This window comes from Petaurus breviceps, unplaced genomic scaffold (assembly GCF_028583685.1).
Source record: "Petaurus breviceps papuanus isolate PSGF00001 unplaced genomic scaffold, PetGlider_PUasm1.0 90604, whole genome shotgun sequence".
Lineage (NCBI taxonomy): Eukaryota > Metazoa > Chordata > Mammalia > Diprotodontia > Petauridae > Petaurus > Petaurus breviceps.
In genome coordinates this window covers 3,782,475-3,797,307 of record NW_027187285.1, presented here as the reverse complement: position 1 = coordinate 3,797,307, position 14,833 = coordinate 3,782,475, and the positions used below count along the sequence as shown (strand labels likewise).

Here is a 14,833-nt window from a genome sequence, read left to right as displayed (position 1 = left end):
GGGAAAGCTGAAGGATGGCATGGCTCTCTGTGTTGGTATGGCTTATTAACTTCATCATTACTATGAAGAAATCAGCTTACTAGTTTTAGGATTCAGTTTTCTAGTGTCTAAATAAATGTTTTGGTTCTGTCCTCTATATGGAGAGTTTGTTATATTTTGCCTTCCAGCACCATATAGGAATTACAGTCACAGTCTTTATCATGATAGTGGGCACTGTAAATATCGCACTGGCACTACACCATGTGAGGCAAGGTTAGACTTATTATCCCTGTTTTACAGATGAGTAAACTGAATCAAGGGACTTTCTAAAAGTCACAGTAAGTAGCCTCACTTCTTCTGGGCCCATATCTAGTGATATTTCTACTATCATGGAGCCTAGGACTTTCACGAAAAAAAATCTTTTTTTGTTACCAATGTTGATAAATGGAATAAAGAAAATAAAGTACAACATTTAAACAATTTAGCAGTCTCTGGAAGGGATAGCAACTGCCTTGAGCTTCAAATCTGCCCAGTGACTGGTTCCACACAGTACACCTCCTGATCCCACAGCTACTACTTGGGTGCTCCAGCCTCCTCTCCAGCTTTCAGGATTGTGTCTCGAGACTAGGGAAAAGAACATGGTGGTGGGCAGGGACAAGCTGGATTTAGTATGCCAAGGAAGTGGAAAGAAAAGTTTAGATTCTTTTTAATAACTTCCTTAGAACAGAACATGGCACCTGAGTATCAGTACAAAATGCTGAAGCAATGTGCTACTATCCCTATCTCCTCAACTTAACCTTAGTCCTGTTTCTTTGACACTGAACATCGATGATGTCCAACCTTCTCAGAACTGTGACATCCCAGTATTGTTTGTTTAATTTCATTTAGTTTCATCACAACCTTCCCCCTGTCCTAAGATGGTTTAATTATATATATATTTTTGTATATGTAATTTTGTATATATAAAATTACATATATACATGATCATAGACATAGATACATACAATAATATTCGTCTATACAATTATATATGTGTATACCTTATCATTCTTGAAGATCCTATCAGCCTTCCTCATCACTACCCACTGTCCCTCTGATTTGAGGATGGAACCATGAAATTCCAAAATCTTCCTTAAGGAGGGAGCTTAGCTCAGACATCTTCTCATTTCTCACCTGGCTGAATTACTTTGGGACTTCTCTGACTTTTCTACCTTTTCTACCTGTAGATTGCAAGCTCCTTGTGGGTCCTAAGGGACTATAATTCTTTTTTTTTCATATTTGTATCCCTAGCACTTGGCACCATGCCTGGCATATAGTAGGTGCTTAATAAGTGTTTATTGAGTGTATATACAATTATACATGCTTAGATACATTTATATATGTGTGTATAATATGTATGTATGTATATACAGATAGATATGGATGAAGACTGGACCTGTGAATTCACTGACAAAGGGAATTTCCAGATGAGGAAATTCTCTCCACAATAAATGAATTAAAATTAAATTAAAATTTTCTCCATATAAGTGAATTAAAATTAGCTTAAGAATCTTACAGTTGGAATACAGGTTAGCACTTCTTGCATTGAGAATGGAAAAAGTCTGAGTATTTTTTTACTACACATAAAAGGTTAAGACAAAGCCTCCTATTTTGTGTAATCTAATGATGTTCTGGGTTCCAGAATCATATGGTAACAGGTATGTTTATCAGGTATCCTTGATTCAAAAGTAAGCTCTGCTATTTACTATTTACTGCTATTTACTGCAATTTAATTAATTAATCATGTGACCTTAACTTCTCTCATTCTCGTATATAAAATGAGGATTTTGAGCTGAGTGATCTGTGAAGTCTTTTTCCAGCTCTCAATCTATTGATACTTCTTGAGCTAACTGGAGATGATAAGCCAGGGCTGGAAATTATTGCTTCAAACACACACACAACCCTTTTTCCTGTCATTTCAATTAGCACTCTTAAAACAATACATGAGTGAAATCAGACCAAAAAAATTCATAAATAAATCTACATAACTTCAAATACAAGACTAATGCAGAAAAAAAGATAATCTGAAATTTCAGAGAAAAGAGAATTATGTAGGTCTAACTTTAAACTATTAACCTTAAATCATTTGGTGGCTAACCAGATGAAATGAGCAATCTGCAAGTCAATGCCTGATGCCCCCCAAAGGACTGAGAGCACATTTATGTTCCACCTCATCCTCCCTATTGAAATGAGGACAACAATGTAGTACTCATGTCAAAGACAAGAGAATGAAATTTTGTTGAACCTCTTAACAGTTTTAACAGCATATAAAACTATGTGTGTGTTTAATTCAAGGCTCTTGTGATTGTATGTTGTCATACCTTGTTAAGTGGTGACAGAAACGATCTGAGCATAGTCTAGGAGCTAAATTGTGCACTGCAAACGGTGATCTATATGTCAAGGCAATATGATTTTTAGTGGTATAGCACAAATTGACATAGCTAAAAAAAAATAGACCCTTTACATTTGTTCCTTTCTCCCTCACCCCTCTTTCTGCACTCCTGTCTTTCAGCCTAACTTCTCTCATGTAGGGCTACCCTCTGGGTTAATCAAAGTCTCCTACCCTACTCACGGCTGCCCTCCCTAGCTCAAAATTACTCTTTCCTTCTCCTCCCCTCATCAATGTTGCCTGTCTTAACCATGGTGAGGAAGTAAGCAATTTAATTAATTAATTACACCAATTACATTATTTTATTGAAATAATTCACACTGAGGCTTGAATTGACATCCTGAACCTTCCAGGAGATTAGAAGAACTCAATATAAATTAGTCTCGTTGTTAAATTAGGAATCAATGTATTTTTGAGGAAGGGACCCTTCCTAATGATCCTTTCCTACTCCAGACTGCTCAACCCTATTCCTCACCCCTTTTCTCTTTTTTGTTACAAAATAGGGTCAGAAACTTGACACCTTTCTTGTAAAGGGCTTCTGACCCATACTGTAGAATTTCCTTGGGGAATCCTTTTATCCCTTGGAAATAAACACACCACACACTTCAATCATCCCTTTGCTATATGAATTATCATTCATTTTCCAGTGATCTGGTATAACAACTGGGTTTTTTCTCTAGTATAACCCTGACTTTGACCTCTATATTATACTTGGCTCTCCTCCAACAATCTAAATTGGTACAAAATCTAAAAGGATTCCTTGAGCATGAAGAGAGGATTCTTACACTTTCTTAAAGGTTACCTTGGACTAAAATAACATTTCCAAGATGCTGGTGATGAGCCTGTCCACATATAACTGGACTGGTTCTCAGGCAACAGCCATAGTAGACATTCGTCCAACTTGGTAGAAACTACCTGTACTTATATTCTGCTGGCATAGCCTTTAAGAACTCAGCATGATACAGCAAAAAAAAAAAAAAAAAAGTATTCACTGGCTCTGGAATCAGAGAACCTGGTTCAATTTCACCTTTAGTATTTACTACCTATATAAAATTCAGTGAATCACATAACCTGCCTGAGCCTCAGTTTCCCCATATGTAAAATGAGGAGGTTTGAGTAGATTGCCTCGAGGTCACTTCCAGCTCTAGACCTATGAGCCTATAAATGCTAAAATCCCCTCCACAACCAAAACATTCAAGTTATCACCCATAAAAAAAATGAAAAACCTTCTCCAGGTTTTATAGATAACACAACCATCTGAAGGACTTTAGAAACCTAGAAGTGACCTATTTTGCCTTTCCAAATCCCATTTCTGACTCCTCACCTTGTGATAGTTGTTGGCCCCAGCCTGTATCAGTAGCTGCTGCATGCCGAGCATTTTCTTCCGCCTCCGGCTCTCCTCCTTTACCCCCTTCAGTTCCTCTGCCTGCTTGCCCAGTTTCTGTTCAGTCTGTTCCTGCTGCTCCAGGGTAGACTGGAGTTTCTCCTCTAAAGAGACTATACTGGCACTCAAGTAGTCCTGGGAATGTAGCAAATACTCAATGATGAGCTGGGCCATCTTGAGAACTTTCAAGAGGACCGGGTCCACGGGTTGCTGACAATAAGCACATCTCTCTGAGTCCAGGTTGCAGTAAGTGACTCCGGTGATGTGGTCCTGTAAGGTGGTCACATCCAGCTCCTGAGCTACTCTATCCACATCTATAGCACTTAAGCGCCTCCAATCCACACTCTCCCTCCGTGGTTGGAATTTGAAAGCTGAGGTCCCATAGGTACCTGTAAACATTCTCCTAAGGCTGCCTTCATTGGCAAGATAATCCATGGATGCTGATAGGCCTGGCATAAAGAACTGGTGATTTCTTAACAAGGGCAACTGTAACAGGTAAAAGACCTGGAAGAAAGTTAAGATAATGAAGTTAAATGCACTTACAAAGCATACTTTGCAAGAAAAACAGGAACCAATTAGAATGAGATCAAAATGTGAATCATGATTAATATAAAAATTGTAGCTAAATAGATAAGAGTTTTGAGAGATTAAAAAGTTCTTTAAAATTTAAGAGAACTAATAAAATGATGGAGGAAAAGAGGAACAAAAGAGGAAATAAAATGGACAATTTTAATTACACAAAATTGCAAGGTTTTTACATAAAAATCAATTCATTTAGAAGGGAAACTTAATGGAGAAAAATTGCAGCAAATTTCTCTGTTAAAGTTCTGATATTACAAAATATATAAGGAATTGATAAAAATAAACAAATATATGTGTATAAATGGTTTCTTGTCCATTTTTCAGTTATCTGCCTCCTTATGACCCCATTTGGAAGATATACTGGAGTGGTTTGGCATTTCCTTCTCCAGATTATTTTTATAGAGGAGAAACAGAGGCAAACAGGGTTAAGTGACTTGCCCAGGGTCACCCAGCTAGTAAGTGTCTGAAGCCAGATTTGAACTCAGGGAGATGAGTCTTCCTGACCGCAGGGCCAGCACTCTATCCACTGTGACACCTAGCTGCATCTGTATATATGTGTACATTTTATATACACAACACACACACACACACACACACACATATATATAGACACACATATCCAAATGCTATGAACACTTCCAAAATGCTATGAACACTTCCAACTATGAACAGTTCCAAATCACTAATAACTTTATAATCCCAATTAAAACAATGCTAAGGTTCTACATCACAATCTTCAAGTTGGCAAACATGACAAAAAAGGAAAATGGCAATTGCTATAGGTGCTGAAGAAACAGCCACTTTGATGTACTATTAGTGGATCTGTGACTTGATTTAACTATCTAGTAAAATAGTTTGGAATCATGCCCGAAATATTACTAAATTGTACATAACTTTTGAACCAGAGATGCCAATAACATTTTTTAAATGCACAGCTTTGAAACACTTAAGAACTTTGATCAATAAAATGACCAATTATTATTCCTAAGGACCAGTGATGAAAGACCTACTAATAAAAAAAACAAAAGTGCAGAACGGGGCATATATTTTGGGGTATGGAAAATGTGTAGACTTATTTTACTTGACTACCCTTATTCCCTATAAGAGTTGTGTTTTTCTTTTCTTTTTTAATTTATGGGAGGAAAGTAGGGATTTGGTTACAAAGAAAGAACAAAATTTTAAAAAAGAAAGTCAATGGATTACTTCTTTAAATGTACAGAACAAAACAGAAGGAAATAGACAAGTAAGACAACTTTGAAAATAATGTATTAAATTTATTATATATATATTAAAGGCAAGGCACATTCACAATATAGTTGCACTTTCACACATAATCCTTTCTTTTCTGCTTTATATATATATATATATATATATATATTCTCTCCTTTTTTTTTAGTATTCATTAAATTCATAGCAAGTTTTTTTTATTTTGAGCAAACCAAAGAGTCACTCATTTGTGCATACTCTTTGACCCAACAATACCACAAAGAGATTTGAGAGAAGCTGAGAGAGAGAGAGAGAGAGTGAGAGAGAGAGAGAGAGGGAGAGAGAGAGAGAGAGAGAGAGAGAGAGAGAGAGAGAGAGAGAGAGAGGTGGGGAGAGGAAGACAGAGACACAGACACAGAAAGACACCGAGGCAGAGGCAGAGAGACAGAAAGACAGAGAAACAGAGAGATAAATCATCCACTTATAGTGACACTTTTTGTTATAGCAAAAGACTCAAAACAAGTTGGGTGCCCCTAAATTAGGCAATGATTGGGTTGTAAATTGCAGGTGTTCTATTCTTGGTAAGAGAGGTAAGAATGAGAAGGGATACGCAGTCATATTTGTGACCAATTATTCCCAGTAGGGGGGACACTGCCATGAGTTTGGAAAGTGGCAGAATTATATGACTGCCATGTTGGCTCTGAGTTTTTTCATTAGTTAATTTGAAGATTAAGGTCAGAATAAAGGTTAACAACAGAAGCTTTCTGTTTGTACTATGCAGAAAACCTGTCGGAAAGACGCTGGGGAAGTTACTAGGCACTCAGCAGAGTCAATAGGCAAATGTTAATGCTTGTCTTTGATAAGGTTAGCAAGCTAATTAAGGGCAATTAACCTATCAGCAGATATAACCAACTGCAGGAGCAGAGTCCCGCACCAGATGTCTATAGTTTCAGATGTTTCAGAATCCAGAATTAAAAACTTTGTGATTTTAAAATCTATTCTAGAAAACCACATCAAAGCACTATAAAAATCAATCAATAAACATTTATTAAGCATATACTGTGAGTCAATATCTGCTTATATATGCACTGTACACTGGGGACACAAAAAGATGCAAGAACAGTCCCTGTCCTCAAGGAGCTAACAAACAAATGGAATAAATATTATAAATCAATATTGGGGGGGTAGTTTAGAAATATTTTCTCCTAAGAGTGTTTGTATATTGTTTATAGAATAGAATCATTATTTCCAAGTGGAACCCCAGACAACAATCTGAACAGGTATGCCTTCTAAACTATGCCCAAATGTTTATCCAGGACGCTGCTTCAAGACCTTGAATGCTGCAAAATTCACTACGTCTTGAGGCACCTCACCCCACTTTGTGGTATCTCTAACTATGGAGATTTTTCTTTTATTGAGACAAAATTTCCTGGCCTCACTTTTTACCCATTGCTTCTGGTCTCACCCGTGAGACAAATCAGAATAAATATTCCACAGGATAGCCCATAAGACATCCCTAAGACAATTATCATGGCCCAACTGAGTCTTATCTTCTCTAGGTTAAACATACCAAGATCAATCAATTGATCCTTTTAGAGCATGGTTTCCAATTTTCCCACCATGATGATGATGATTCTCCCTAGGACGTGCTTCAGTGTGTTAATGGATTTACTAAAATGTCTCAGCTGGGGCTAAACCTATCTCCGACTATGTTCCAGTCAGACCAGAGTGCCACAACAGGACTCTTGCCTCTCTCATTCTGAACATTGTGCTTCTGTTAATTCAATCTAAGTTCAAATTACCTCTTGTGGTTGCCAGGTCACACTGTTGACTCATGTTGTGTCTTCAGCCCACTAAATTTCCCAGGCCTTTTCACGTGGGCCAGTCGGTATTTAGCCCCACCTCCAAGATTCTGCTCTTAAGCAGCTGATTTTCTTTTTTACCAAAGTGTAAGATTTTTACATTCTTTTAACATGTTGATTAGCTTTACATATGAAATTTTATCTTCTTAAACTTGACCTGTTACTCTAACTTGTAACAATCCTTTTAGGAACTGCCTACAGTCCATCATAACAGCTGTCTACCTCAGGTTCATGATAGTGGCAAATTTGACTAACATGTCATCTATACCTTCTTTTAAGTCCTTAATTTAAAAAGGTTAAACAGCATGAGAGTAAGCACAGATCCATGGACACTTCATTAGAAACTTCCCTCCTGGTCAATGGATCCTTCAACAACAATCCTTCAGGGCTGATCATTTAACCAGTTTGGAATTACCCTGGCTACATTTTGATCTAGGCCACAAGATAACATAGTCCTACATCAACTTCATTGCTTCCCTATGTGTATGATGACTTTTTTCTTCTTCTCTAACTCTTCTTCCTTGACTCACCGCTGTTGACATCCCCCTAATGCCCTATCTTTGGTTGTAAGGCAATCCTAATTCCTCTGTCCATTTTTTGATTAAGGGTAGTATTTACTTGTGTGTCTGACTTCCTTTTGGTACAATCCTCATCTGTTGGGGCAGCTAGGTGGTGCAGTGAATAGAACACCAGCCCTGGAGTCACGAGGACCCGAGTTCAAATCTGGCCTCAGACACTTAACACTTACTAGCCATGTGACCTTGGGCCTTAACCCCAATTGCCCTGCCTTTCCCCTCCCCCCCCCAAAAAAAAAACCCAATCCCCATGGGTGAAACTAGAACTATCCATAAACAACAAGCAGTATTTAAAACAAGATAAATAGCAAACAGCCTCTTCTCTAGAATCAGAGGAATGCTATGTGTGAAGATAGCAAGTAACTTAGTTTGACTGAATTTTCAAACTATGAAAGGAGATAATGCATAATAAGCCTCAGAAGGTAGGCTAAAGCCAAATTGCAGAGGTTTTAAATGCCAAACCAAGAAGTTGGATTTTTTTTCCTATAGGTAAGAGAGGGCCACTGGAGCTTTTAGAGGAGATGAGTCACAAGTCACACCTGGCTTTAAGATTATCATTTAGGCAGGAGGGTGAAGGATGGATTGGAAAGGATAAGATGGATGGTGTTGGTTGAATTGCCTTTCTAGTCAATATTACCCCAATGCTACCTACACATTAGTATGACTGTGAATACCTGTTCTCCTATATCTCACCTTTCCCTTAAAGAACTCAGCCACTTTCATGGGTTCAATTATCACTTCCATATAAATGACCCAAATCTCCACTATTCATCTCCCTTCCAAGTCCCAGTCCTAAATTTCCATTTGACAGACACTTCCACTTGGTTATCCCATTATCACCTCAAACTAAGAATTCTTAAAATAAACTTGCCATTTCCTCCCGAAATGAACTCTCCACCTTATCTTCTCCATCTCTATCAATAGCCCCACCCTCAGTTACCAGATCCAAAACTTCAAAATCTCCTTTAACGCCACCATATTCTTCATCCTCCTGACCCAGTTAACAGAGTTCGTCAGTTTTACCTGAAATGACTCTCATATCTGTACTCTTCTCTTTAATGATATTGTCACTATCTTAACCCAGTCCACAGTTTTCTCATGCATGATTATTATAATAGTGTACTCTCCCTGTCCAATCCAACTTGAACACTCCCACAAGATGAATTTTTCTCAAAATGTTGCTTTGATCATGCTACCTCTGCTCAAAAATAGTTCTCTGTTGTCTATAAGATAAAGTCCAAAGTCTTAATTCTAATACTAAAGACCCTCCACAATATGGCCCCCAACAAGTCTATTTTCCATTATTCTCCCATACTAACTCTTCTGCACCATTCAGAGTAATATATTCACTGTTTCCCAAGTATATAATGCCTATGTTTTTCATCCTCTTTTCCACCAATCCAAATTCCATCTCTCTATACCAATGCATTTTGCACTCTTTCCTTGAAGACTGGCCATCAATGATACCCAATTTCTATCCCCCAGTATAAAGACAACCCCCACCCACCTCATTCTACCTCAAGAGAAAAGTCAACCAAGGTCACCATGACCTATCTAAAAAGAAATTCTCTCATGTTCCTCCTTCACATACAGCATTTTCAAAAATCACTGTGGCTTCAGCGCTACATACCATGTTTAGAACAAAGCTGCAGTCTCCTATCAGTTGAACCTCAGAAAGATTAACACAACAACAAACCAGGCTGCAGAGCAACAGGACTGTTACTAAGTATTCAGTAACGTCCAGAGGTAATAGGACACCTGCATCCTGCCTATCGTAGAGAACCAGAGCTACCCAGAGCATTTCAAGTCATTAATTATGCATACTTTGCTTTTTGAATTTTTCCAGTGACCATATAAAAACCAATCACTGGACAGAATATCCTAACACACACAAGTTATGCGATCTTGGGTGAGCGCTTTATCTTCTCTGGGACTCAGTTTTTTTTTGTCTGTAATATAGGGCTCTGCCAGACACATTATCAAAGATCACACACACACACACACACACACACACATTTGTGTATACATATATACATACACACATGTATACATACATACATATGTATATAGGATGCTCTTTAAATTGTAAAGCCTCCTACAAACAATTTCAGTCTACACCAATAAAAGGAAAATACAGAGGCAGATTTAGGTTTCAGAGTAAGGAAAGATTTCTTCATAATTAAGAGTTTTCCCAAAGTGGAATGGGAAGTCCCAGGAGGTAGTGGGTTCCCTTTCATTAGAGGTCTCAAATAAATGACTAAGACAACCACTTCTTAGGAATTCCATAGAAAGGATTCCCATTTGTATATAGGTTAACCCTTTGATACTTCTCACAGTTAGATAACCACTGACCTGTTCTGAGACTCTGTGACACAATGTTTAATAGCTTACAAAATGCTTTCCACACTATAGCCCAATGATATGTTGGCCTAGTAGTATTATCCCCATTTTACAGGTGAGAAAACAGGCCGACAGACTTAACCACAATTCCATGACTTAGTAAATGTCAGAGCTGAGACTCAAACCCCATTCTTCTAATTCCAAATCTAGCACACTCTGTACCACACCACACTATCTCTGTCATTATTTCTATTTTCATCATTATCATTATGATTGCCTCTAGTAACAAGACCACAAAACTGGCAGTTAGAATAGCTAATATTTCTATACCTGTCTTGAAGTTCTATAATAGCCTCAACTCAGTATTTGAAAAAAATAATAATAATGCAGTTGCCAAGAGAGAATTTGAATAGACAGTAATCATACAGTAAAACCTCACTAATTTGGACTTATTGCAGGGTAAGAGAGAGGCAATTGAAATCAATGAAGAGTCTAAATTAAGTTTTAAAAAAATATATAGCATCATAAAATATTAGAGTTAGCAAGGACCTCAGAGGTCATCAAGTCCTCAGGTCACACAATAAAACAAACTGAGAGATAACAAGGTATTAGCCAACAGAGAACCTATGAAATGTGCTTTAAGAAACTAGTAGGCATCATTTATAATTAACACATTATTTATACAAATGCTCTTGCTAACATCCTTTAAAGCAGATTGTTGTCTTAGGTACGTTAAACATCATTTGTGAAATCTCGTTAGCGTACTTCTACTCCATAGATATCATCAAGCCCTGACCTCAGGAGAAATTCTGTCTTAGGTTCAAATTAATGTAGTATTACCCTACCAGCAATAGTAAGCATCATCAGCTTCTTTGCGGGGCTTTCAGGTTCCTTGTTGTCAGCATTAAGACTATGACTCCAGGAAGAGGGAGGGACTGTCTACACACTTGGTGAATTGATATTCTTCTAGTTGTTTTTCAGCAAGTCTGCTTTCTCGCTGTCATCTGAAGAACAGGTAACATACATTTTAGATATTTCTCCTCAACCAGGACATCTGGTGACCATTCCAAGAAATAAACATCACTACAAATGATAAACTTGTTTCCAATACAGAGATACCCTGAGGATGCAGCACCATCATACAAGACCATAAGAGACAAGAGAACACCTTTCGAACAGATTCAGTTACCCAGAAAACTTGAGATCCAGGAATTCTCCTTAGGTAGCCCCCTATCTTCACAGAACTCACCTCTACTTCACTAAATCTTGCCTTCTTTCTGCTTCTCTTGCAAGAAGTGACAGAAGACAAAGCCAATTCTAACTGCTCCAGGTTACCTAGAAACCAAGCCACCAAGGAATAGAGAAGCCCTTCTCGTTACTCATGTTTCAGGTGCTTTATCATCACTAGGTCCCTTATCCACATCCAAAAGTAGAAAAAAATGTAGGGATCATTGAACTGTCCTGAAGCCCTCCTTTCTGTATTGTTTTGTTTTGTTTTTTGGAAAACCTGAAACTTTATGAAATATTTTCAGATGTTTGAGCTTTTTCTGTATAAGAAATTTCCAAACTCAAGACCAATTATCATAATTAGCAGGGCCCAAATTAATCAGGTTTTGCTCTATGCATATATTCATATTGACAGATTTCATTTTCATGGAGAAAATTATTTTCTCTTAGTATGATCATATTACTTCATATGTATTGTTTTTTAAATATAATTTAGGTATTCGTTGGGTTGTCATGGCCAAAGTAAGTAGCACTAAATGGCCAACCTACAAGTAAGGAGACACCTCATGTTTAACTAGGACAGTCCACAGAACTTACCAGCTAGAACTTACTTGCTAGAACTTACAAAATTCCTTTTTTTATTTAGTATTTTATTTTTTCCCAGTTAAAGGTAAAAACAATTTTAACATTCACTTTTTTCCTTTTAAATTTATTTATTTTTTGTTTACAGCATTCAGTTCCACAAGTTGTGGAGTTTCAAATTTTCTCCCCCCTCCTCTTCTCCTCCCTCTATCCCACTTCCTTAAGGCAGCATGCAATCTGATACAGGTTCTACATATACCTTCACATTAAACATTAGTCAAGTTGTAAAGAAGTATTATAAACTTAAGAGTTCCAAATTCTCTCCCTTCCTCCCTCACCATCCCTTTGATTAAGAAGGCAAGCAATTCGAATTAGGTTATATATGTGACTTGAGAAAATTTCTAAACAGAAGTCTGGTATAGTAAATATAAAGAAGGCTTCAAAGCCATGAAGATCTGTGTTCAAGTTCTGCCTCTGACACGTACTGGCTGTGTGACACTAGGCAAGTTACCAAACCTCTCTGTGTCCCAGACTATTGCTGATCTTAATAGATGTCACTTCCAGGAGTTCCCTATACCTATGAAATCACAGGTCTAATCCCTATCCTATTAACATGTAATACGTCGCTTTCTAACTGAAACCTTCAGTGTGTCTGGTTTATAAATCGACACTTCATTAAAATTTCCTGAAATTTCAATGAAACTTCTTCAATTAAAAAACTCAACTTTCAAATTTGTCATAGGTATGATCAGTTGTCTCTGTCATAGGAGGTGTTGGGGCAGCTAGCAAGGAATCCAGATGAGTTCCCTAAAACACCATATTCCCTTTTAGAAGAGTGCCAAGATTTTGGTGGCCACCAATCCTTGAAGAAGAAGATAAAGTGGGAGAAGCAGAACAGGCTTATTCAGAGAGCTATCCATTTCCCTTTTGCCAACAATCTGGTAAACAATACACAGTTATGCTTTTATGACTAGCATAGTAGCAAAAAAAAAAAGGATAGAGGAGGGGTTATCTGTAGCAGCAGTCTCTACCCCTTGAAGGTGCTAGGGACTAAGGACAAGGCATCATCTTCATCGACCATAACTTTCAGACCAATTTTTGGCTTCCAAAAATGCCAGAAACTAAAATTTTCAATCTTACCCAGAGACAGACAGGAATATCACTCTGGAACTGCCCACAAGCAACACCTCCCTTTGTTTTCTGTAATATGTTTTATGTTTATGTTATATGCTGTAATATGTAATATGTTTGCTGACTTATCTTTCAAGTATGTGAAAGCATTGAACATGGACAAGTATGTGGGCCTTCCATGGAACTGGCTGCAGTGCTAATGTAGAACAACTTTTTCAAATACATTGATGTTTTCTCTGAAAACATTTATAGCCTAGATGGTCATGCAGTCAATCTGCAAGTAGAATGTGCTCATTTGAAGAGAAGATGAAGGCAAGGTGGAGGGATTGAAAAATATTTTTGGAGATATTGGCTCAAATGGGTATATGACCTTCAGAAAGCCTTCCTCAAATCTGACATTTTGGACCCAAATGAAGAATCTCACCATGGATGCCATCCTAGCAAGTCTCTAGTCCTTTAATGGACAGTTCTCAAAGATCCCCATACTGGTGATATGTGTGTTGTCACACCAGAACTGAAAGGGAAAGCTGTCAAGCGTTTCAAGATATTGGTTCACAAATTGGTATAACCACTGAATATATAAAAGAAAGTGAAATATATATTTCACTTTATATAAAAGATAAAGTGATATAAACATAAAAGAATTTCATATATAAAATATATGTGAAATATAAAAAAGCAAAATATAAAATATATCATATATGTATAAAGAAAGTGAAACAGGGAAAAACCAGCCTTCCAAGAATCCATGAAATGTGGATATAGGCATGGTTGATAGATGCCAGAAGGGTCATAATCCTCATTACATGGGTGCACAAGGGATTTGCTTTTCACATAGTGATTAAGGAGGGGACCAATTATAATAGCATTTATGTAGTATTTTAAAGTTTTCAAAGCACTTTACACATATTTGATCCTCACAACAACCCTGGGAAACAAAAGCTATTATTACTCGCATTTTACAGATGAGTAAATTGAGACTGAAAGTGATTAAGTGGTTTCACCAGGATCACACAGATAGTAAGTATCTGAGGCAGGATTTTCATTCAGATCTTCCACAGTCTAAGTCCATCACTATATTTGCTGTGTTCCTTAGCTGCCTAAATAGACTCCTGTAGACAATATCTGACTTCCAGTAGCACCCAGGCATAGGTTTCATTTGTAACAAGCATGAAACAATGGAGCTAAAAGCAAAAACTGAGGCATTTCAAAGGGTAGGACATCAATGACATTCCACCTTATAAGAATTAGAGATCATAAACAGAAAAGGTTGCCTACTAAGATTTGCCTTCCCCTACTTAAAATGCCTATGCCCTTTTAAGCTTGCCAGGCTCATTTAATATTCATTCAATAGACATTTTTATCACCCATTATATGCAATAAATGTTGCTAGGTTCTAAGGGAGATGCATAGACCAGTCAGGTGTGATCCCTGCTCCCAAAGAGCTCATTCTTTAAGTAGGAATGAATAATCTTATACTCCCAGATAGATTTTGCTGAAATTGGTCATTTCTAATGCTCTTCCTAGAACATTTCAA

The 14,833-nt window shown here is 37.4% G+C and overlaps 1 protein-coding gene across 2 annotated transcripts in view; it reads right to left on the bottom strand.

Moving 5' to 3' along the window:
• Positions 1-14,833, bottom strand: part of DZIP1L (DAZ interacting zinc finger protein 1 like) — a 72,755-nt gene that overhangs the window by 42,458 nt on the left and 15,464 nt on the right. The window contains exons 2-3 of one of the 2 annotated variants that reach the window (XM_069063905.1): positions 11,202-11,360; positions 3,732-4,295 (exon numbers count right to left, since the gene is read on the bottom strand). In XM_069063905.1, the coding sequence (XP_068920006.1) occupies positions 3,732-4,247 (516 nt within the window). In that variant the 5' untranslated portion in view covers positions 4,248-4,295; positions 11,202-11,360. The remainder of the gene's footprint in view (positions 1-3,731; positions 4,296-11,201; positions 11,361-14,833) is intronic. The other variant, XM_069063904.1, reaches the window with a different exon arrangement.